Source organism: Carassius auratus, chromosome 16 (genome assembly GCF_003368295.1).
Source record: "Carassius auratus strain Wakin chromosome 16, ASM336829v1, whole genome shotgun sequence".
Taxonomy (NCBI): domain Eukaryota; kingdom Metazoa; phylum Chordata; class Actinopteri; order Cypriniformes; family Cyprinidae; genus Carassius; species Carassius auratus.
Window position 1 is genome coordinate 6,392,998 of NC_039258.1, and position 25,344 is coordinate 6,418,341.

Below are 25,344 nucleotides of genomic sequence, written 5' to 3' on the forward strand. Positions count from 1 at the left end.
TATCTCTTGAAGATATTGAGTCAACCAATTATAATGCTTTAAATTAATCTTATGTAATAATATTATTATTTTCATATTATTACATCCAACAAGAAGTCTGTGCTTATGCAAGTCTGTCTTAGTTGTCAAAGTAGAGGTTTTTTTAAATTGTTCTACCTTCCTCATGTCTGTAATGTACAGACATATGGCCATGCAGTGTCAGCAAGACAGACAGCAGGGTCAAAGCTGAAATGTTGTCCAGTGTAATGAGGGAAAAGCAGTTATTCAACAAAGATTATGTCCTATTAAGAGGCCCTCGAATGACCTGCTTGAATCCCTCTTGTCTTAAAAGCTGTGCACAGTTTAAAGGGTTATTTAACCTCAAAATTAAATTTATGTCTTTAATTACTCACCCTAATGTCATTCCAAAATCTTCGGAACACAATTAAAAATATTTTTTATGAAATCGGAGAGCTACCTGACCCTCTATAGACAGCAGCACAACAGAAATCCAGAAACTTAGTGGATACATCGGTAAAACAATCCATGTGACATCCATGGCTCAACTTCAGTTACCGGATTTTTCGGACTATAAGTCGCACCTGAATATATGTCGCATCAGTCCAAAAATACGTCATGACGAGAAAAAAAAACATATATAAGTCGCACCGGACTATAAGTCGCATTTATTTAGACTCAAGAACCAAGAGGTAACATTACCATCTACAGCTGCGAGAGGGCGCTCTATGCTGCTTAGTGTAGGCTACAGGAGCACTGAGCAGCATCTCTGGCAGGATAATGTGTGTGCTACGGTGCTCAGACGGTAATGTTTTCTGTTAGTTCATTTCTCTTGGTCCATGTCAAATTAATTTTGATAAATAAGTCGCACCTGACTATAAGTCGCAGGACCAAACAAACTATGAAAAAAAGTGTGACTTATAGTCTGGAAAATACGTTATGTGATGCTATGAGAAAAACTTTTTTTTTTTTTTTTTGTGCAAAGAAAAATAAAAACAATTTACTCAATCATTCTTCTCCCCCTTGTTATGTCTACTGCCATTTTAAAAAGTATTACAATGCATACACACGCTTTCCCCTTAGCTTAAACAGTGCTAATTACACAAATGATTGATGCACTCATCTTACCCCTGAACGTAAACAATGCTGATTACGTCCAATACGTTCTTGGGTACCCTCCAAGATGGTGGAAGATGCACCTTGGAGGAGAAGAATGGTTGACTATATTGTTATTTTTGTTTTCTTTACACAAAAAAAAGTATTGCGAAGCTGAAGTTGAGCCACTGATGTCACATGGATTGTTTTACCGATGAATCTACTATTTGGGGACATTTCAGTTGAGTTGGTGTCTTTGGAGGGTCAGGTAGCTCTACAGTTTTATAAAAAAATATCTTAATTTGTGTTCCGAAGGTGAACGAAGGTCTTACAGATTTGGAACGACATGAGGGTGAGTAATTAATGACATAATTTTCATTTTGGTGTGAACGAACCCTTTAAGGACAATTTTATAGAGGGCATTGTCAAATTGAGCATTGCCTATAATCAAAGCTCTACTCATCACAAAGTCCAATACACCATTGGAGGCCGAATCAATTCTGCATCACATTTTTCACATTTTCTTTTCTGTCTCTGAATCGCCAGCACAGTACCTTTAAATAGCTAAAAGGCTAAAGTAATGCAGTCGTCTTTTGTTTTTCATGTTATTTTCATATCTAAGAATATTTGTTGCACAAATTTAATATTTTTTGTACCTGAACTGCACATCTAATATATTGGTTCAGTGACTGATAATTAATAATTGGCCTTTGCCCCCCACTTTATTGTCAGCATCAACTATTTATCAGCCAGTGAGGAATTTGGAATCAAATGGTGACTCCCAGATCACAATTAAATTGAATCGTGAGGTGCCTAAATATTCCCACCCCTTGCCATGCTATCAAAACAACCTTAGACCGAAAGTTTCTGTTGTTTAATCCATAGAACAGATCCAGCTGTGATTTTATTAGGGAATTGGCTTATGTCTGCCACCTAACCAAGTACCTGGAAAGTCAATTTCTGAACACAGCATATTGAGATGTATTCTGAACGCACTCCAGTAAACCTTGTGTAAGCCGCACAAAGGTTGTGAACTTTACCCTTCAGTAGTCTTAACATGTTGTTTGGCCAGAGATAATCTGTGGCTTATTACGATGCAAGTTGTTTGAGTTATATCACTAAGCAGCACATACTTTGTTAGGTTTAAAACAAAATATTTCATTCAGATTAACAGACTGGCACACAGATGTTTTTGTGAATTTAAGGCAAAGTCACTGATTCCATGTATAGGCCATGCTGGATGATGCTCTGACAGAATGAGAATTAGTTTTTAACCTATACTGCAGAAGGCAAAATGCTTTTAAATGCACATTTACTAATAGCTGTAAACCGCAAGACCTTAAATTTTGATCTTAACTGATCTGTTACCTGTGGGTTATTTATGCATAGTGATGTGACAGGATGTATGGTTAGATTTTGTGTGTGAATGTCACAAAATCTAATTTTGTGGGCTGAAATGCTTGAGAAGTTTAAAAAGGGTTTACTTTGAAGATCTTGTTTATGTCTTGAGTTGAAGGAGAAACCAAAAGATCTGAATGTAGTTAAGGTTTAACGGTTAAAAATATCCTTTGGTGTTGCTGAGAATACTTTAGCTGTACTTCCTTAATCTTGACTTACCGGAAGGAACCGTGCTGTCATCAGTTGACTGTGTTTAATTTGCCCCGAATGGTTTATTGGCTTCATTAAGGTCAGATATTTACTGTACAAAGCTGCTGATTACAGTTACTTTTGACAGGTTTGTTGAGTTAACTTGCTCTGGGACAAAGCCAGAAGTGCAGTCATGCAAGTTTACAGGTCATCACCTACTACTCTTTTACAGTGCTGACTTACATGCTGGTTTTAAAATAAAATAACTATTTGATCACAAAAATGTAAACTTCAGTAGGGGTCAGTATGTCTTATCCTTTTACTTAAAGGATATTGAATAGCTTCATAGGACTGCACAATTAATTAAAAGAAAAATGGGGCTGTGACATGGCTCAGTGAGATTGGTTAACCGAAAAGACTGCATTTTAATGAAATATTTGCTGCTTGTTTTTTAGAGAGAAGTTTGGCACTGTGTTTTTAAACGTGAGCTGCTTTTACTCCGAGTGCCTCGAATCGCAATAAATGCTTCTCACAAACTCCATCTTTGCAGCCGAGTGCATTTGACAATCACAGATTCTGGCCATTGAGAAATTACTGTTTAATGTGTAATGTCATGAAATTTTAGAATGTTTTGGATGATTAAATAGAGGACTGAAATTCCTAAAAGGGTCTTAACTTCAACCCGCCAAAATAAAAGTTTAACTTGAAGAAATTGACAGATATATATTATTGTTGTACAGGGATATCGCACAATTTTTCATCTATGATTTAATTTAAACAGTAGAGTAAAACTTTGTTATGCAGCAAATAGGCCTGGGCGAAAAATCGATTGAATGAATTAATTCAAATTTTTTGTTACAGGCGATTTAAAAAATAAGTAAATCGAGTTTTTGTGTAATGGCGCATTTTTGGCTCCCCGGAGCTTCCGTAGCGTTAGTTTCACATGGCAGTATGGCAAGCAGCAACAACGAAACAGCACGAAACAGCAAGCTACAACATGGCTACCGGTGAGAGTTGGAAGTTTGTTCCCAAGAAAGGAATAAAATCATCTGTTGTTTGGAACTGGTATGGGTTTGCTGCGACAGACGTGGAGCAAGAGACCCCACGCTGCCTAAAGCCCATCGCAGTCAAAAGCAGCAGCACCAGCCGAATATGAAAATGGGGGTTACATTTTTCTTGCTTTTGATTAGGGCTGCTCCGATCACGATCGGCCGATCGTTAATGCGCATCTCGTCAGTAAAGCCGGTTTTCTAATCCGCTGTAAATTCCCTCAGGTGCGTGATTACACATCGAGCAAATCACGCACCTGAGGGAATTTACCGCAGATTAGAAAACCGGCTTTACTGACGAGCAGTCCCGCCGCGACAAGGCAGGCAAACCAAGCAATTGCTTGGGGCCCTGAGCTGGCCTGGGGCCCCAAGACAACGACTGGTTAAGAATGAAATGCAACGACACTGTGTGAGCGCCCCTTTGATCGTCAATGGGCTAGATGCATATCTCCGCCATCTTGGATTTCCGGTCTTGCGAGTGTGTGCGTAGGTATTTCCGGTTGTGCCTAAAGTCAGTGCAGAGAACCAGAGAAGTCCAAATATTACCTTCTATATGTTTACAGGATTTATAATATCACTTCATATGCAAATAAGATATACACTGCTATTATCACTATACTACAAATGTTAACTGAGCCAGTGGATTTGAAACCTGTGTATGTTTCGGTCCGGTGAATGAATTAAATACACTAATGTTCACTATTGTTCACGAGATGAAAGTTTAACTCATGGTGTATATACACAGCTATATAATGTATTTTATCTTACCAAATATGTAAATGTACAAATTACTTATTTCTCGAAGATGTTTGCATTGTTATTATTATTTTTTATATTAAATATTTACCTCGTGAGACGTGGGCTGCGATTTATCTTCAGAAGTATCCATTTCTCAATTGTACACATACATCAGTCTGTTTCATCGTTATTTTCACAAGATTATTTTACACAGTAAAAAATACGTGACTAATTTTAATATCTGTTTAATCTGATAATTAATGCAAAACAATAACAATGGCTACTTGTAGACAGATAATGATTTATGCTGCAGATCTTTCACAAAACAAATAACCAGATAAAAACACACATGAATGCAAACAGCGATCTTTTATTTAAGGCAAACCTACCATAATTATATTACGTTTAATTGTACAGTTAGTTATAAATTATGTTATCAAATAAAGTTAATAAAACGCTTTATCAGAAATCTCTGTGCGTCTTGTTTGACAGTCAGAAACATTTATCTTACATAACAGAACAGCTCTTCGAAAATAAAAAGTATTGCATATTTGAGAGGTTTGTGTTTGAAAAAAGAAATCCCTGTGGACCTGAACTGACGCTGATCCACATAATCAACAGAAGAATAAAGCAATCTCCGCGTTGTATCTTGATGAATTTCCACACAGAGGTATGCAAAATATAGGGAGGATGTTTCCCCATGTTTTTGATATACCACTATCGGCTGTTAAATTTGAAAATCTTTAATTATATACATCTAGCCAAGTTTCATATGTAAGTTTCCCTTACAGTCAATGCGAGCGTCGCAAGACCGGAAATAAGTACGCACACACTCGCATCGCTGAAGCTCACCGGCGCCATCTTGTGCACCTAGCCCATACATAACGTGTAATGACACTGTTATCGGGATCCCCCTCAAGGGGGCCCCTCTCAGTAGTTGCTGACAACAGCCAGCCAACCACGTGATCTCACGTGATGGACTAATATCTGTAAATATTAAGCCGGAACAGTCTATTTAAATATGAATCTTGCATGTTCTGCGTGTCTCTGTTAATGAATGGAGCTGAAGCTCGACTTCCTTTATTAACACACACTGAAGCGCGCGTGACGCTCGCGGTAATTTCAGCATCTGCTGTCTCACTAAATAAGAGGAGAACACATGAACAACATCTCCAGAACTGTTCTGACAGTCACTTCATGAGCATTTGACCGTTTGATTTGAATTAAACTAGCGTCACATCACATACACAGAACTGTAAAGGTTTTTTTTTTTAAGGTTTAATGACACAAAATTTCTTCCATGTTTTATTTTTAATAGTAAATCCCCATTGTTTACCAAAAAGCTAAGTTTACTTAATTTTCAATAATTAAAATATAAATTAAATTAATGTTTTGTATTCAATGTTTAATGTGCATCTCAGAAAATGCTTTATTTAAAACCCCAACTGAATGGCACTTAAATGCACTTAATTCATCTGTCAACTTTATTGTCATTGTGCACAGTACAAGTACAGACAGAAAAACAATGGATAACAATTAAATGTTTATTTCTGATGTATGCATTGCATTCTATGCATTTAAAAATAAAAAAATACAAATTTTCTAAAAAAAGGAAACCTAGTAGTTCATTTTAAGAGACCCAGGAGTCTTATTTTCTCTTGCATAATTAATATTAATAATCAAAAACACATTTTATCCGATTAATCGATGGAATTTTTGGTAGAATACTCGATTACTAACAAATTTGATAGCTACAGCCCTAGATGAAAGTGGCATAGCAAATAGCATGCTATACTATTCCACCGTGATAATCTATTTAACAAATGGGGTTTAGGAAAACCACACAATAAATTCCATGCATCAAACATTAGCTTGGGATGTTTTTAAGCATCGGTAGTGAAAGCAGCTGTCTGCATCCCTTCCCTTCTAATATCAAAATATGGAAATACTAACATATCTTAAATTTTTCAGTAAACTTTATAATAAGTAAAAATACTGTTTGATAACAGTTAAATGACAAAGATTAAAGATTAATTAACTATCAATTTACCATCTATTAATGATTGTTATTACAAAGGGTCTACCATCTAACTTATCAACTATGATTTTGGGAAACGCACCCCTGAGCTGTTAATAGTGACCTCTGTCAATATGCTAACAGTGAAATGGTAAGACGTACTTCACAGGTAATTTCAGATTTTTTTTTTCAATTATTTTCCCAGCTACACCATCAACTTCATCCTCAACATCAACAGATGCATCACTTCTCAGTGCTGATGTTTCCTCTATATAGCACAAGGTACCACAAGCTCTGTAATTATAGCTGATATCCTGCAAAGCCCAGAGTTTAAACTGATAAGTGTGTGCTGTCATATTATTAGAAAAAAAACCCAGTGCAAATCACTATTGAATTCCCACCAAACTATTTTTTGCACTGTAAACCTTTTTTATTTATATAAAGTGTGGGTGAACTTAAACTGTATGGCTATGTTGTGGTTTCTGTAGGCTTTGCGTGCGTGCGGGGGTCGGGGGGCCTCTATGTCCATTTTGCTTGGGGCAAAATCAGAGATTTTTTTTTTGGCCATATCGCCCAGCCCCAGCAGCAAACAATAATAAATATTAGTATTGTAATTTTACAAATGTGCTAATATAAAATAAGATTAACACTTGTGAAATGTTACAATAGTAGACTAGTATTTCTAAATTTTTTATATTTTTATTTAGTAATGATGATAAACATAATAAAAATAATCGTAGATTTAACAAAATGGTAGGCTGAATTGTGCAGACCTACAAGCAAAGCAAACCTGTAGTACTTTAAACTGCTATTTTTTATCAGAGAAATCAATTAGATTTTTTACCTTAAAGTGTCAGCGCTAGCTTCAGTCCTGAGTGTTTCTTTCTTTCTTTCTTTCTTTCTTTGAGGAAAGACAGTGTTTACCATCAGCATCCCAGAACTTACACAGGTTGAAGTATAGAGATGTATGAATTAGGGCTGTGTAGAGTATCAAACCTGAACCAATCAAATTAAAGAGTCGATCAGGACCATAGTTGAAACTAGGGCTGAAACGATTCCTCGAGTAACTCGAGTTACTCGATTACAAAAAATGATCGAGGCAAATTCCTCTGCCTCGAAGCCTCTTTTAATTTATTTTAAATCTCACGTCAGGTTCTTTCGCAATGATTTTTTAATGTGACACATTGCGTTTACGTCACCCACAAAGTGGAAGGAGACGCAAGCGCTGCATCCGAGATCGTATACTGCAAGGAGTCAGCAGTGTTTTGATTAGAGCGCGCGGGCAAACGTGAAGAGAACGTCGTGGCGTGTGTCCATTGCAAGATAGAGCTGGCATACAACAACTAGGGCCATATGATTTCCGCGATGCAGAAAACGCGGAGGGAATCGCGGAATCCAGTCATAAAAACGGAGTTTAACAGTTTAATGCGGAATGGCACGAAATTTGACAAATTGTGAATGAATTAATCAAAAATAGGTCATTGCACTTACATCAAATCAAATATGGACTAATATCTGTAAATATTAAGCCGGAACAGTCTATTTAAATATGAATCCTGCATGTTCTGTGTGTCTCTGTTAATGAATGGAGCAGAAGCGCGAGTTCCTTTATCACACACACTGAAGCGCGCGTGCTGTCTCACTAAATAAGGATGTGAACACATGAACAACATCTCCAGAACTGCACTGACAGAGTCACTTGATGAGCATTTGACCGTTGTCACATCACAATACAAAGAACTGTAAAGGTACGTCGACCCGTCAAAATAAAAGTCCGTTTTTTTTTAAGGTTTAATCACACAACATTTCTTCCATGTTTTATTTTTAATAGTAAATCCCCTTTGTTTACCAAAAAGTTAAGGTTGCTTAATTTTTAATAATTAAAAGATAAATTAAATTAATGTTTTATGTGTTTAATGTTTAATGTGCATCTCAGAAAATGCTTTATTTTAAACCCCAACTGAATGGCACTTAAATGAACTTAATTCATCTGTCAACTTTATTGTCATTGTTCACATTACGAGTACAGACAGAGAAACAATGGGTAATAATTAAATGTTTATTTTTGATGTATGCAATGCATTTTATGCATTTAAAAAGTAAAAAAAAAATTCTAAAAAAGGAAACTTATTTGTTCATTTTAAGAGCCCCAGGAGTCTTATTTTCTCTCGCATAAATAATATTGCACTTTAATTAAGCAAAAACACATTTTATCCGATTACTCGTTTAATCGATGGAATTTTTGGTAGAATACTCGATTACTAAAATATTCGATAGCTACAGCCCTAGTTGAAACAGCCAAATTCCTCAGAAAGGCAACAGGAGGTTGTAAATTAATTCCTAGTGCCACAAGTCAGAAGCAAGATAACCAACTAACTCTTTCACAGAACAGCTTTCAACATTAACACCATTAGGGGCCGTTCACATATCGTGTCTTTTGCGCGCTTAAGCTCGTTATTTTCAATGTAGGTGCGCAGTATGCGTGCTCATAATGGAAGCGACGTGGTCGCGACGTTCCCGTTTTTTCCAGAAGTGTCCGCAACGCATTGAGTTAAAAACATCTCAACTTTTCAGAATGCCGCAAGTGCACCACGGGTCATGTGACAAGAACTAACCAATCAGCTTTATCCTTTCCCGTAACAACGTTGAAAGCTCAGCCAAGATGAAGGAACAGCTGATCATAGATGTATATGGATTTGCCATTTTGAAATAAATTTAGTAGCAGAGTTACTGCGAGCGATTTTAGTGCTGCAAATCCATTTATACTTTGCTGAAATTTCCGCTTCTTCATGGAGAGAGCACGTCATTGTTGCTTAGCAACGGCAGACGCCTCAGGAGCGCTTCTGCCCGAGCACTTTGGAAAGAAGAAAGCAGTGCGCCTAGCATTTTCCACGCGTTATTAGGCGCGATATGTGAACGGCCCCTTAGAACAATTATTGTAACAATTATGTATGAGTGCGTGTGCTTATGTGTTAGATTAGATTATATGTCTTAAAGAAGTATCTTGTGTTTTGTGCTTACAAGTTAATGTCTTAAACTGCCGATCTTGTTACTGTGCTAATTAATAGTGTTTTCACTATACTTCGGATATTAATATCCAGTGCAGATTTGATGTTAAACAGCTCGTTCAGTGAATCGCAGGGCGTCTCAATGATCAGCTGTGAAACAGTGATTCCGTTCAAATTCCCTTTAAAATCTTAAATGATTCCCTTTGAGCTAAATGGACCTGTTTACCTTACAGCTGGGACGATAAAGTGATGCAGAATCGATTCGTGGTTTTAACAGCAGATGGTGCTCTAATCTACTTTTTATCATGAAGAAGAGTGCTAAAGAGTGCATTCAACTGAGGCATGTAACTTCACTTCATCTTAGAATGCTTTTATGATGCAAGAGTAATGTAAACTAGGGCTGTCAATGAATATTCTAAATTCGAATATATATTCGAATAGTTTTTAAAAAACGAATTTTGAAGGTGAAAATTAATATTCAAATAAAAAAAAAATGTGGAAAAAATGCCCACGGTAGTAGAGGCGTAGCTGCTTGATTTGCGAGTGGGCGCTAGCACACATGAGGGTTCAAGGACAGGTCACAGGAGTCGCACTGTCTGGCACAGCATCACTGCTGAAAGTTGACGCGTCTTCATGGAAGATGCCAGCAATAGCAGAGCCCAACTCGACCGCAGCAGAGAAAGCGAGGTAAAATTGTTGACACGCGAGATAAAGTTGTATGCAAGCTATTCAAGTTACAGTTAGCATACCATTCGACCACTAGCAACATGAGGTCACATCTCAAAAATGTGCACCCAAATGAGCATTGCATAATGTGTGGAACTCCAGCTAAACAGTCACGTCTTGACATTTAACGTTACTTTGCATCGCCCGCCACAAGCTCTTTGTCTGCAACATGACAAGAGGCCATAACGGATAAATTAATTTCGTTCATTTGTAAGGACGTGAGACCGATCAGTGTCATGGATGGGGCAGGCTTCGGGGAGTTCTGTCAAGCAATGGATCCGAGGTTTGATTATTTATTGTTTCATGTCACGGAAAAGTTCCATGTTTACCACAGCACAGCTCGCTCGGAGCATTCAATGCCAGTTCTATATGCTGTAAAACTTAAATTAATAGTCATAATATTTGTTTCAATCACTGAATGAAGCCTGCTATATTTGGGACAGAATTCGCGACCTTAAATTGCTTGCCCAAACTCTTGATCAGCACGAAAAAATTTGTTTGTTCATTTAAACCGTTATGCACAGAGAGGGTGAGAGAGCGTGAGGTCTGCAGTCTTGGCCATTAGTTGATTTCCTTGTTTTTTGTGTAGGTAATACGTTGTCAAATATGTTTAAACTTAAATAAACTACCTATACAAGTAGTTATGTCTCTTTGTATTATTTTGTCCTGTTATTGACGTAATGCGCGTCATTGACAAGATGCGCCACCAGATGTTCAAATAGTTGAATATTCGTGTTTTTTAGAGGGAATATTCGAACATCATTTTTGAGCAATTTTGACAGCCCTAATGTAAACACAGCCCACTGTGAACACCTTTGTAATTCGCTTCAACCTTTTTGAATTTTATGAATTATTATTTTTGGTTCAAGTGTCTGTAATGATTTGGAAACGAGCAGAGTACAGGTGTTTCTAAAGCATGCAGTGCCATCTGCTGTTCAAAACTAATCTCAGAATCGATTCAAGAAAGAATCGCGCAGCATACAATGTGTCTGGTTTTGTGAACTGCATTTTATATGATCATTAAATCATTTGATTTGACGACACCCATGAGATGGCTGTCTGTACAATAACAAATACTTTTTTAGAAGCTGATAGCAGACATTGTGGTTTAAAGGGGATTCTTTGGTTTTTCTAAATGTAAACACATCCTTATTTTGGCAGTAAGGTTGTTTTGGAAATAATACTTTTAAGGACCATTTTACAGTTTTTCATTTCTCAAGGTGTCAGGTTTGTGCTTCTTGTAGTGGATTTTCTTTGTTTTTATGTGCATTGGACTTGGACTTTAGACATATGGTTTCCAAATAGCAGCCCTGCCATAAATTCCAGATTTATGAAGCACATAATATGCAGTTTTTGTTGAGACTTGGTGACTTTCTTGGGCTCTTTCTTTCTTAGATTTATTAAAAACATTTTGAATTGATTTTAAAGTACCTTTACTTGTCTATAAATCACTCAATGACCAAGGACCGAAATATATTGCAGATTTGTTCACTAAATATAAACCTAACAGAGCACTCAGATCTTTAGGATCGAGTCAGTTAGAAATACCAAGGGTTCACACAAAACAAGGGGAGTCCGCCTTTAGTTACTATGTCGTCCGCAGTTGGAATCAGCTTCCAGAAGAGATCAGATGTGCTAAAACACTAGTCACATTTAAATCTAGACTCAAAACCCATCTGTTCAGCTGTGCATTTATTAATTGAGCACTGTGCAATGTCTGAACCGATTGCACTGTATTTTATTTATTCACTGTATTTTATGTAAAATCATTTTTTATTTTTAACTTTTAAATTAATTTTAAATAAGGCGATTTTTAAATCATTTCCAAAGTTTTAAAATTGCTTGTTTTTATTTATGTATTATTTTTCTTAATTTATGTTAAGCACTTTGAATTACCATTGTATGAAATGTGCTATATAAATAATCTTGCCTTGCCTTAGATTTATTATTTATACTGTGCCTCTTTATACTAGGTGTGATGCAATAAAGCATTACATAATTACAATCACTTTCAGTGTGGACTGGACAGTCTGGAAAGACTGTGATTTGTATAAAAATGTTCAACATATAGCCTTATTTGCATAGCCAATATGCTGATGGTTTTGAGTGCATTTATATGTAGTATGCAAGGTTATATTAGACTGTTTTGCAGGATCATTTCATTGTTGTTAGTATGCTCTAGACATGCTTGAACAAACATGGAAACTAGGCACGGGCCGGTATGAGATTTTGACGGTATGATCACCTTAAGCAAAATTTTCACTGTATCACGGTATTGTTGTTACAGCTCTGAAATGTTTTAGAGGTGCTCCGATCACGATCGGCCGATCGTTAATGCGCATCTCGTCAGTAAAGCCGGTTCTCTAATCAGCTGTTAATTCCATCAGGTGCGTGATTTCACATAGAGCAGCTGTTACTACACAGAGCCGTTGTTAACTGAGAAGATGCGCCAAAAAATGCTGAAAATGAAGTGGATTTGCGCATCTTCTCTATTAACAACGGCTCTGTGTAGTAACAGCTGCTCTATGTGAAATCATGCACCTGATGGAATTAACCGCTGATTAGAAAACCGGCTTTAATGACGAGATACGCATAACGATCGGCCGATCGTGATCGGAGCACCCCTAAAATGTTTTATTTTTAAATATCTGGGTAAAAAAAACTTTTTTTTTTTTTGTCCCGCTGGACACCATATACTTTTTTTTTTTCTGAGCAACATACAGAATATTAGAAACAGTAGAATTATTAGAATTATAATTCAGTTTATTTTTTTTCTTTGATTTGTTTCCTAAAAAAGGACTGACATCTTTATTGAACCTAAAGATATAATTGCAGTTATTTAATTTTAGATATATAATTCATATGCATATAATTTATATCATTTCATATAATTTAGTTATATAATAATAATCGTACACATCATTTGATTTAATAACCCAATTTGAAGCAAAAACTGAATTTTCTGACAAGCTTTGTGAAATCATACCACGTAAAATTTTAGAAGGCTGTCAGCTTCCCTCAGAGATACTTTCATATAATTTCATATTTTCTTTAAAACAAAACTTAATTAAGTCGTCAAAATCATGTTTTACCAAAAACAGCACGGTTGCTCCCCAGTCTTCACCTTTTCTCTTGCCGCCTCCATCTCTACCTGCAGACTGAGCTTGTGCGTCATCTTCGCGCCAGTCATTCAGCCAATAAAGTGTATTTAAAAATTGTGTCTAGTACTATATAAATTACAAAGGTTTATTGGCATCTTTGTTTCAAACGACCCGACCGACCGCCACCAGAATATCATGAAAAATATTTTTGGATGACTCGTAACCGTGGGGGACGGCTGTGCGTGAGACAGAAAGAAACACTGAATGTGAAAGTGTACAGCACATACCGCAGGAACGGTATCATGGAAAATATTAGTGGTTTTGAAACCGTGAAATTTTCTGTATCGTGGTATACCTTGAAACCGGTAATCAGCCCATGCCTAATGGAAACTAAGCATGTCATTAATTAGTTGGTGTAGTCTGAGCCTTCAGTTTTCTTCTCATCTCTGAGATGTTATTTTTCACAGCCTCTCCCATCTCTCTTCCACCTCATGTCACCTTCCTGACACAATTGAGGAGGCTGGGGACTGAGGTCATATCAAGCTCCTTCACTCTCATGATACATTGAACTCATATTTCATATAATTGTGATTTGCCAGTAAGCTGACTCAGTATTGACTCACGCCTCTCACAATCACATAATTCTGCATCAGAGAAAGCAGTTAATTCCTGTTATGACCATTTGTGCATTGTATTTGATTGACGTGTCCGCCAGCTCCTGCTTTCCTCCAGCAGATGGACTATCAAGTTGCTTGGCTTCTGGAGGGCCAGGTGCTGGCTGTTAGACCTGCAATGTGTTTGCGTTCTGCAGAGAAAGAGAGGTCTGGTCTGCACCTGCTGCTCTTCTCCCACCTCCAGCTGTCTTTGATCTCCCATACAAGTGTCCAAAAGCACCAGGATGACTGGAGTAATGGATGCAGAAAATTCAGCTTTGCTGTCACAGGAATACGCTTTAAAATAGGAAACAGTTATTATAACTTGTAGTAATGTTTCACAATATCACTGTTACTGTATTTTTGATCAAAGAAATATAGACTCGCATTTGCATACAGTATTTCTTTTAAAAATCTTGCAATAATACATTTTTATTACCATCCCGAAACAAACACATGTAATGTAATATATAACTAAAGTACATATGTACATGTAAGACAATCTGTTCTTGGACATTTTAGCTGCACAAGAATAAAAAAAATTGTTTATAAAAGAATCAAACTCTATTTACTATTTACACATAATTTCTGGGAAAAAAGTGTATTTTAGTGAATAAGTAAACTTGATGGCCAGATAGAAGCAGATTACAATCATTGTGACATTCCCTACATTGCCTAATTTTAATTTCATTTATATATTGCAACATCCAGTAAAAAAAATATTATCTTTGGTTACTGTGTGTTGCATGATGAAAGCGTTTTTGGAGGACTTGAGAACCTGTGAAATAGATGCTGTGGCTAATATAGATGCTGTAGTGAGTCATGCCAGAGAGAGTCTAATTATGGAGACAGGCACCCATCCATCAGCCTTTGTCATGAAGGCTGGCAGAATTAGGATGACATCTCTCTGCATGGCCAGTGTGTCCAGCGCAGGCCTCCTAGGCCTCTTTTCCAGATCAGATTCACTTAATCATTGCCAGCAGCCCATCTAAGCAAATTCGGTCAGGGACTTAATAGCTAGACCCATGCGCTTCAGCAAAGGAAATTAGTGCTTGAGCAATCTAGTGAAGCAGGCAAGAAATGTGACTCTATCTGTCATGCTCTGAGGGACTACAGTAATTAATATCAAATTCCAAGCATGTTTGTAATTATCTGCAACCACTACTTTTCACTGTTACTATTCAAATGAAATCAGTATCAACAAACTCCATCTGTCCAAATGCATAAATAATGTTATTAGATTTGACATACAAATATGTAGGGCTGTAGATATCGATTAATCGTCTTTTTGCTTAAAGTCCAGTATTAAATATGCAAGAGAAAATAAGACTCTTGGGTCTCTTAAAAGAAGTTTCCTTTTTTAGAATTTTTTTTGTTTGTTTTTTAAATGCATAGAATACAATGCATACATCAAAAATAAACATTTAATTATTACCCATTGTTTCTCTGTACTTGTACTGTGAACAATGACAATAAAGCTGACAAATGAATTAAGTGCATTTAAGTGCCATCCATTTGGGGTTTTAAATAAAGCATTTTCTGAGATGCAAAAACAAATAAAATTAATTATTTTTAAATTACTTTTTTTAAGTATCAAAACTAAGCCATACATTAATTAATAATACAAAAACACTGCCTTTTAGTCATGCAACTTAATTTACAGAACTAAAAGTAAACAAAGTTCTGAACATAAGCCTTTACTGTCTTGGAATGCGCTGTAGCATTTAGGAGGCAAAAACACATGGACAGGAACTTGGAACAAGAGAATCATGTTTAAAATGCTCTCTGAAAACTCAACTGCTTGCTCAGTGGATCATGAAGTAGCTCTCCGCACATATCTGTCCATACGAAGCTGTGATGATTTACTGTAAAAGAGGTGAAAAGATAATTATTGATATTTATTACTAAGTTAAAATATCTTTATCATACAGTAAGTTCAAGCCTGTGCATTTATAAATCCTATTCATGGCAATCAAACTAAAATTAACAAAGACTCAAAATGTAGCACATAAGGCTTTAGGGACATGATTATAACATGTATTCAACGTTCAGTATTCAAACGAAAGTATCAACTGAGTATTCAGAGGCTTGGTATAAAGAAAGTATCAAAAAAGTTGTGAATAATAGAATAACTTGTATTATGGCTGTACGATATTAAAGAAAAATGTGATATGCGATAACTTGCAAGATGCAGTGTTCGATATACAATCATGGGCTAAACTGTGTAAAATAAATTTAAATGTGTAAAGTTATCTTAAAACTAAAAATTATAAACCAACATACGTTTTCACATTCTTTCACATTATAAAGAAAGTATCTAGTATATTTAATCATAAAAAGCCATTCGCAACTTTTTGGGGCAGTAAATTAGCTCCTTTGGTAGCCGTGGTATAAACTATGTGTGGTATATTTTCACATAATTGTACTGCCTGTCGTGGGTTGTCCCTTACATAGTTAACATACTTAATTTGGGCGGCAGTGGCCCAGTGGTTCATGTAGGTTGTCTACAAACCGGAAGGTTGGTGGCTCCACCTGACCAAGTGTCTATGTCCTTGAGCAAGACACCTAACCCCAGCTGCTCCCGACGAGCTGGATGGCGCCTTGAATGGCAGACACTGCAGTCATTGTGTGAATTTGTGTGTGAATGGGTGAATGTGAGGCAAACTGTAAAGCGCTTTGGATGGCCATGTGGTCTGTTGAAAGCTCTATATAAATGTAGTCCATTTACCATTTTAATTTAACAGCCTTCATCTCGACTAGCAATCACATTGAGTTAATGCTACATTAAATTACCTTGTCCCGGGTGACGGTCCTCTGAGTAGAGTGGATGTTTTCTGCTGCAGCATGGAAGATGTGCTTTTGTGTTAGGCCCTATGAAATCATATTTATTTTTTTCCAAATTCCATTTTTTCCATGTTAATTTTTCTGGATTCCATTTTTTATTATTATTAAAAGCATGTCTAATTAATTAAAATCATAAAACTTATAAATTTTCTCATCAATTTATTAAAAGTTTTTAAAAAATAACATGTTTAGGGACCTATGAAATGTTTTATTATTTATTCACCATATGTTTTTATTTTTTACCTTATTCTGTGTTTTAGCATGTATAATTATTTAAATGCATAAAAACAACTTAATTTATTAGATTTTTTTCTTAAAATACCCTTATGAAATTTTTTTCCCCCTCGGACATTCAGGTGTGTATTTGCATTTTTCTTGTTATCCAAGAATGCATAAAACATTAATTTATCTTTTAATTATTGAAAATTAAGCAAACCTAATTTTTTGGTAAACAAAGGGGATTTACTATTAAAAATAAAACATGGAAGATTTTTTTTTTTTTTTTAGTAGTAGTAGGCTATGTACATTCTGTTGAAAATTTCTGGTAAACTCTTGGCTTTAAATTAAACCAGACTTTTATTTTGACGGGTTGACATACCTTTACAGCTCTGTGTATGTGATGTCTATGGATGTGAAGCTAGTTTTACTCAAATCAAACGGTCAAATGCTCATGAAGTGACTCTCAAAACCGTTCTGGAGATGTTGTACATGTGTTCACGTCCTCATTTAGTGAGACGACAGAAGCTGAAATAACTGCAAGTGTCACGTGCATTTCCGTGTGTGTAATAAACAAAGTTATTGTCCGAGTTACTCAAGGAAACGTTTCGGCCCTACAAATATGAAATGATGGAAAAATGCAATAATACTTTTAAATATGAAATTAAACCACCAGTAGGTAGTGGCAAGTCACTTTCTTAATGAGTGAATCATTGATTCAACTGATTCATTCAAACGGCTGATTCATTCAATAAATGAAGCAAGTAACTGTTTTTATAAATGGCTCACTGAATCATTGACTCGTTCAAAAATTCATTATTTAGTAACAAAAGAGTTGTGTGTTGCTTGGAGATGCGTGACTCTTGTGGATTTGCTTAATCCATAATGTGTCTAAAATGTAAGTCAGTTAATATTACTTGTTTATTTAACTAAAGCCGTATAAGCGAGCTGAAAGTTGGGAAAACATCACTCCTGGTTGTGAGATGTTGCATATATTATATAGAATATTTATAGATTTTTCTACCGCAGTATGTTTGCTCATTTTAATTTCTTTGTGTGCTGTTGTATGCATTATCTTTTGCTGTTTTTCTGATCCTCCCATTTCTGATTTGTCATTACTTCTTTGAATCAAGATGAAGAATTTATCTGATTTATCTCTCATAAATGCCTGAAAGAAACGAAATCGAGTTGCTCAGTGTGTCATTGCTAAGAGTTGCTAAGTGCTCATCGCTGACCTTTTTGTCACTCAGCAACATGAGAGCGAATCTTTTACAAGGCAGATATTTAGGCACGTTGTGCTTCACAGTTTTCAACCAGAGGCTGTATTAGGGGAAACCTCTGAAAGGAGTTTTTTTCATGTTCATGAAAGTCAGTGGGGTCCAGTGTTGTTTGAACTGCATGTATTAAAATATCTGCTTTTGTGTTTCTTTGCAGAAGAAAGTCATATATTCTCAACAGAGAAAGTGAAAGTTTTTAGTGTTTTGTCTACAATATTTACATTTTGCTATGATTCAGTTGCACTTTAGTTAAAAAAACCTACACAGCATTAGTTCACTGAGAAACTACGCAAACAGCGGTCATTAACGTGAATGATTTCTTCAAATTCATAATCGTACGATTATATATCGGCAGGGTTTTTTTTTTTTTTTTTGTGCAGCTTTTCAGAGAATACTCTGTGTAGTAAATGCAAGCAGGTGATGGAGATTTACTACTTATCTCAGAACCAGCTTTACTGACAAGATGTGCATGACAATCACATTCGATTAATCCTGCAGCCCTAGTCTAGAATTTGTATTTGTCTGTTGCATTGCTGTACAGTACTGATTCTAGATAGGTTAATGTTGCTAATACTGCATAGTGCTTATAATATTCAGAGCACAACTGGTTTTCACTAACTTAAAATGCTAACTAAAAAGGAACTTTTTTAGCTATTCTGAACATGTAGTATTGCCCACAGCATGTGTGGAATAGAATACGCTTGCATCAGTTTTCATTTTTTATAAGAAGGAGGAAGTGAGTCAGGAAAGTGCATCTGTGTAGGAGGCCATAGTGTCCTTTCACTGAGTTTCAGATACACAGAGCTTCTCTACTGCCCGTCGTCTTACTTCAAAATGATTGCTGAGGTCGTCTGAGTGTCCATGTGAAAGACCATGTGAAATTGGTCACATTTTTGTCTTTTCATTTTTGGTTTGATTAACCAAACATCGGATGTTGTTTCCCAGATGCCTAGTCGATTAGTGAGTTGTGTTAAAACCCTCTCAGAAAATTCATCTTCTTTAAAGCACTATTCTGACAAATGTCTTTGGCTGCTGCATCATTGTGTTCTGTTCTGTTATTTGGGCATCCTGCCACACGCGATGTGTTTTAAGACACTTGTGTTAAAAATAGTCTTAACATTTGAAAATGTGTCTTGAGACCCATGCATTGTGTTCAAGTGACTCTTTTTTTTGGCACTTGGCGAGATACTGTCTGATATGGTGTCACTGTAGCATTTTAAACGTACATATTTGCTGACATTAAAGGAATATCATTCTGTCAACATTTACTCATTTCATGTTCCAATGACTTCCTTGATGCTGTAAAGCACAAAATACTTCTGTGGTATTTTGTAGAATACTTTTATTAAGTCTTGAGCTTACAATTGAAATCCAATATTGTTTTGGACGCCATTAAGTTTGCATGGACAGAAACACTTTTGTGTAGCATCTTGAAGAAAGAAGTCATACAGGTTTGGAACAAGAGACACCTTTCATTTATTAGCAAACTGTCCATAGTCTATCAGTAGTATTAACTCTAGCCGGGGAAGATTAGTTGTGTGGTGAAGTTTCCTGTTTAGGGGGTGGTGCGATTGGAGGAGACAGCATTTGATAAATATGTGGTTTGTGTGCGAAGTTTGAAGTTGTACATGGGCAAGCTTGCTTTTTCAACATCGAGGTCAACGTGTAGGATGTATTAAATGTCATGGCGTTCCTCTCTTGGTGAAGGGGCTTGTTTGGTGTGCCTTCTCAATGGATTACAATATGATAGTCATAACCGAGGCAGAACTGGGGTTTATCTTAGAATTTGAGTTGTTTCTGGTCTCTTAATCCTCTTCATCTTCAAGTGACTTATGAGTTCACCAAGCGTCACAATTCACATTATACACTTTTTTCCCTTAGGCGTCTACAAACCTCAGATTTCTCTTTTTTTCCAAACACTCTGCATCTTAGAAACCCAGCTGGCGTGACAACGAGATTGTGTTTGATCATTTCTAATTCACAAAGAGGAAACGAGTTGATACCAGAGATGTGAAGAGTAGCTTTTGTATGAGACTAAACCAGTTTGTGTTCGCCATCTGAAGCAGCCTGGTAAGCTCTGGACTATGTCACTTGTTTACGTCGAAAGGCAAGTTGGATAAACAAGGGTGACGCTACTGTATTACACACTTGCGAGATTTAGCACCTGCTTATTAAATGAACCATAGCATTATGAGATTTGTTTGTCATTTGCTGCAACATGTTGTTTATTTATATTTAGTGCAGTTCATTTCTCAGACCTGCACAGATGCGACTCGGGCAGACAGGATGTAATGTGAGAATGATCAGATCCTGTTGTCCTTGAAAAGGTCATGTAGCTCTGTTTCTCTCCAGCCCTGTGAAAAGAAGATACTCTGTAATAATGTGGTGATCAAAAAAGCAGTTTGATTGGAAGATTACTATTAGAGCTGCAGCTAATTTTGATAATCTGTTCTTATCTACGGTTTCCTGTGATAAACTGGATAAACATTTTATTGTGAAAGCATGTCATTATACATCTTGACTCGTGATCTCTGTCAAACAATCTGCAGATTGAAGGCTATTTCAAACAAAAAAAAAAAATGAAAAAAGTAGCTCACAATGATGGATATTGTTCTGGAGGAACACTCATTTTTTCCTTTAAACAGACTTGTCTTTCTGGTGATGTATGAGACCACTCTTTATTTCTAGTATCTTATATAAGTCACTATTAGTCGCAAAAAAATTCTTCTCGCAATACTTTATTTTCACCAGAAATATTTCACAATTCTTGTTACCATGGTAAAAAAAAATATATATAAACTGTCCTGGAAGTGTGTTTGCATGTATATTTTATATTATAAATATTAATAAAATGTATTTATTATTTGATGGCAAAATATACATTTCAGCTTCAGTCTTCGGTGTCATATGATCCTTAAGGAATCGTTTTAATATGCAGATTATTTTATTATTATTTTACATTTTTGCAGATTCTGCAAATAGAAATTTTGTAATATTATTAATGCCTTTTATTGTCATTTTTTGATCAATTTAATTTATCCTTGCTGAATCAGTGCTATTTTGTCAAATAAATAAAATAAAAAATGAATTGCTTATCCCAAACTTGAATGGTATTTTAAATGAGCATTATGTTTGCTTCAAGTGTTTGTTAACTAAGTAATATGAAACAAATATGGTCAGTAACATGGAACAAAATGGTTGGACACACTATTTTTGCTATAGGTTTAATAATGATATCAGTTACATGCATTGATAATACTTATATTATAATGAAATGTTGTTCTTAAGAAAAAGTCTTACAAAGCATTTTGCAACCTGACTGAAAATATGATGATGATTTTCTTGGAGGCATTGAATATAGAGAATTTCAAACGATAAAATGCAAAACAGAAGCTTTTTTGCTAGCAGTCTATGACATCCTGACCTCTTTGTGTGTATAAAACAAAAGCATTTTCTTTTATATAAGCCTAAGTAGCTTCAAAATGAACTAGATACTGGGAACTATTTAAATGCCAAAAAGAATTGGTACAGATTTGATAAACCACAAGTGTTCCTTCTTAAAGTCTGTGTGGTATCATCTCTTTATGTGTGCTGATATTGTCTGAGCCATGATATTTGCTTTCTGTTCCTGCTCCAATCGTAACCTCTTATTTTTTTTCCCTTCTCTTTCTCAGGCGTGTGAAAGATGGTGGACCGCTTGGCGAACAGTGAGGCCAACTCTAAGCGCATCGGAGTCGTGGAAACATGCTTCGGCACAGCAGGTCAACCGCTGGCCATCCCAGGTCGAGTGCTGATCGGAGAGGGCGTTCTCACAAAGCTGTGCCGCAAAAGGCCCAAAGCCCGGCAGTTCTTCCTCTTCAATGACATCCTGGTGTACGGCAACATCGTCATCCAGAAGAAGAAGTACAATAAGCAGCACATCATCCCTCTGGAGAGCGTCACCATAGACACGGTGGAGGACGAGGGCGAGCTGCGCAACGGCTGGCTCATTAAAACGCCCACCAAATCCTTCGCCGTCTACGCTGCCACAGCTACGGAGAAGTCTGAGTGGATGAGCCACATAAGCAAGTGCGTCTCGGACCTACTGGAAAAAAGTGGGAAATCTCCCACCGGCGAGCACGCGGCCGTCTGGGTGCCCGACTCTGAGGCGACCGTGTGCATGCGCTGCCAGAAGATCAAATTCAACCCCGTCAACCGCCGCCACCACTGCCGGAAATGCGGCTTCGTCGTGTGCGGCCCGTGTTCGGAGAAGAAGTTCCTGCTACCCAGTCAGTCAACCAAACCGGTGCGGGTGTGCGAGTTCTGTTACAAACAGCTCTCCACGGGCGGCACCCTCCCGTCCCGCTCAGACTCCTTGTTATCCAGCAACAATATCTCAGACGACGACGACGACGATGACAGCAGTGACTGAGGGTCGCAGATCATATCCCATAATTTTAGTCTAATTTTCATTCAGGTTTGCAAAGGTTCCTGTGGCAATAACACCTTCCCAAAACAATTAAACGCCCCTGTGCATATGAACAAAAGATTTGATGGGAATTGTTCCTGTGTATTAATGAACACTACTTGTCGGTTCGCTCTACTTTCACATTAAAGTCACTCTCATAATCCATTTTATTTTATTAATGCATTTCTTGGCAATGGTGCTCTTTCATCTTATTTCCCCCCTTTTCCTTTTTAGCTACCATATTCTTACTGAGCAATGCTGCTATCCGCTGGAGGAAGAGAATGTTGGGTAATGTGATTGCGGGCTGTTCCTAGGCAAACACTCCCTCAGGTGAAACCGTGTAGTGCATTGTAACTAGGTTTTTAAACAAGGAACTGCATTTAGTGCTTTGAACAACCAACCACTAACAAAACATGAAAGTGTGCGTTCAGGTGAAGGTCTTCTGTTTCTCACTTTGCTCAGTTTCTAGTAATTGCAAATGACATATCAGATAGACGCTACTAAGCTTGTAAATGCGTGTATATAATGCTGTGGTGTAGGAAGTCTGTTGGAAATTTCATCTGACAAGGTCGTCGCTGCCTTAGTGCCTTCTTATTTATCCTCAGGATCCTCGAAATGAGAAACTATTTATGACTGATTTCTTCGCTTTGAGACACCTGCCTTCATTTGATGGCACATCACACGACAGGTGCACATTCAGTGAACATTTTTATTCATATGACTGTAGTTATGGTCAAAACTAGACCGACAGTTTCAGTTGAGGACAGTCGATTATATTCTCTCAGTCCGAATAGCTTTTTGACATTCCCATGAATCCAGCTGAAGTATTTTCTGGCATCTTGTGTCTATCGTCCACATGCCCTACACTATGTTGACATATCTCTCCAGCCCTGATTTCACACATTAGCATGCAGTCCACAGGAATAGCATGTAAATAAGGTGAAGGACGTGCTTTCCTTTTGGCCTGCCCTCTCTCATTGGGGTCTTTGTGTTAGAGAAGTCACATGTCGGGCCTTGACAGTCAATCCTACACGCTTTGAACGGGAATCGAAAGCATTATGAGGAAGAGATTGTCACACAGCCACCTTGTTTCCAAAAAAGCTGCTAAGCGGGTAATTCGAAAAGCTTTTTTTTTTACTTCTACAGAAGTCAAGCTAGTGGGAGTATCAGCATACTTCTTGAGAACTGTACTGTCTCAGTACTGAATACTTGATCACCTGTGAAGATGGCATATTTTTGTTTGTGTCAGAATAAGAAAACTGACAGTGAAAAGGGATATTTAATTAACCTAACTCTGGCTAAAGAGCCTTCTCATATGTCTAGTTCATATGCAGTGACAGATACACTCAAGTCAAAAGTATTTTTTTGCTTTTAGACATTTATGTGAGACTTATTTGAGACTTAGAAACAGGTTTACAGTGACTCGAGGTAATTCTCTAATCTTGCTTTCGGAATATAACGTTAGATTCCAGGATAGTTATATTTGGCATAATGTATGATTTAATGAATTGTTTTAATCGTTCCAAATCTAACCTGAGATGATTTGTATTCATTTGACTTGTATGTTGTAACATTCTGAGATGATTGTTTTGATTTAGCATGTTGTAAACTTTTGTACAGTTGTTTTTTTTTTGTATATATACTCTTAGTTGGGCTTGCTGCTTTTTTTTCTTCTTCTTCATAGCGTTTCCGCGTGGTTCATGTGTGCGTTTCCTGAACACTTCTGGATCAGCTACCAGCACTTTACTCTCTCTTCAAACCACAAGAGAGGGGCGGGGCCTGCTTGGGGGAGTGGCTTGGGTAGGATGTGGGCGGGGACTACATGTCTTTACAAATCTGGCCTTCAAATACAAGAGAATAGATTGGAGTAGAGGATAAACAGGACTGGCATTTTGTTTTCTTTTGTGATTTCTTGAACATGTAATTTCTGATTCTCTTGTTCTTTGATGGATTTTGGGGTATTTTCTGTTTCTTTTACATTTTTTGCCATTTAAAAATTCTCATTTAAAATTCTGAAAGGGCTGAAAACTGAATGTAATCCATCATATCATCATTATTTGATACTAATTCTGAGGAAAATATATGCATTGCTAAAACTCTTGTGTCTTGTCTTCTGTAATAATTGCCAAAAACAAGTACCCGCGGCTCAGCATATGCAACAGAGAGTATTAATGTCACTAGAAGGACTCGGAACCAAACTGAAGGCTTGCACCCTGCCGGGCTAGCCTGTCATTGTGATGGATAATCTGTCTGCTGCAGTTTAGTCTATTTGTGTCAGCCTTTATATGGTAATCCATGCCACGTGCTGTAGTTAATGTGCCTTGGGTTAATGTGCCATTGAAATTCTTTATATGACATGATTTTTTTAGTTTATGTTTGATTAGCATTTGTTCTGAAACTTTTGGCTTATAATGGTCACAGAGGTCCTATATTTAGAATAACCAGCTTTAAGGAGTCAGACTTTTATGGCGTTAATGGCATGCTCTTGGAAACAACCACTGAAGCCTGAAATTCAAAAATCATACATTTCTATGATGCTGATGGACAAGCATGGAAATAAATGGGTTGTTTAATCCATTCATTTGTGCT

At 36.8% G+C, this 25,344-nt stretch overlaps 1 protein-coding gene across 1 annotated transcript in view; it reads left to right on the plus strand.

The window, feature by feature from the left end:
• plekhf2 (pleckstrin homology domain containing, family F (with FYVE domain) member 2) overlaps nucleotides 1-24,851 on the plus strand; it is a 29,079-nt gene extending 4,228 nt beyond the window's left edge. Inside the window, exon 2 of the mRNA XM_026283664.1 lies at nucleotides 21,983-24,851. Within this exon, the coding sequence (XP_026139449.1) occupies nucleotides 21,994-22,719 (726 nt within the window). The 5' untranslated portion in view covers nucleotides 21,983-21,993 and the 3' untranslated portion in view covers nucleotides 22,720-24,851. The remainder of the gene's footprint in view (nucleotides 1-21,982) is intronic.
• Nucleotides 24,852-25,344: the final 493 nt, after the last annotated feature.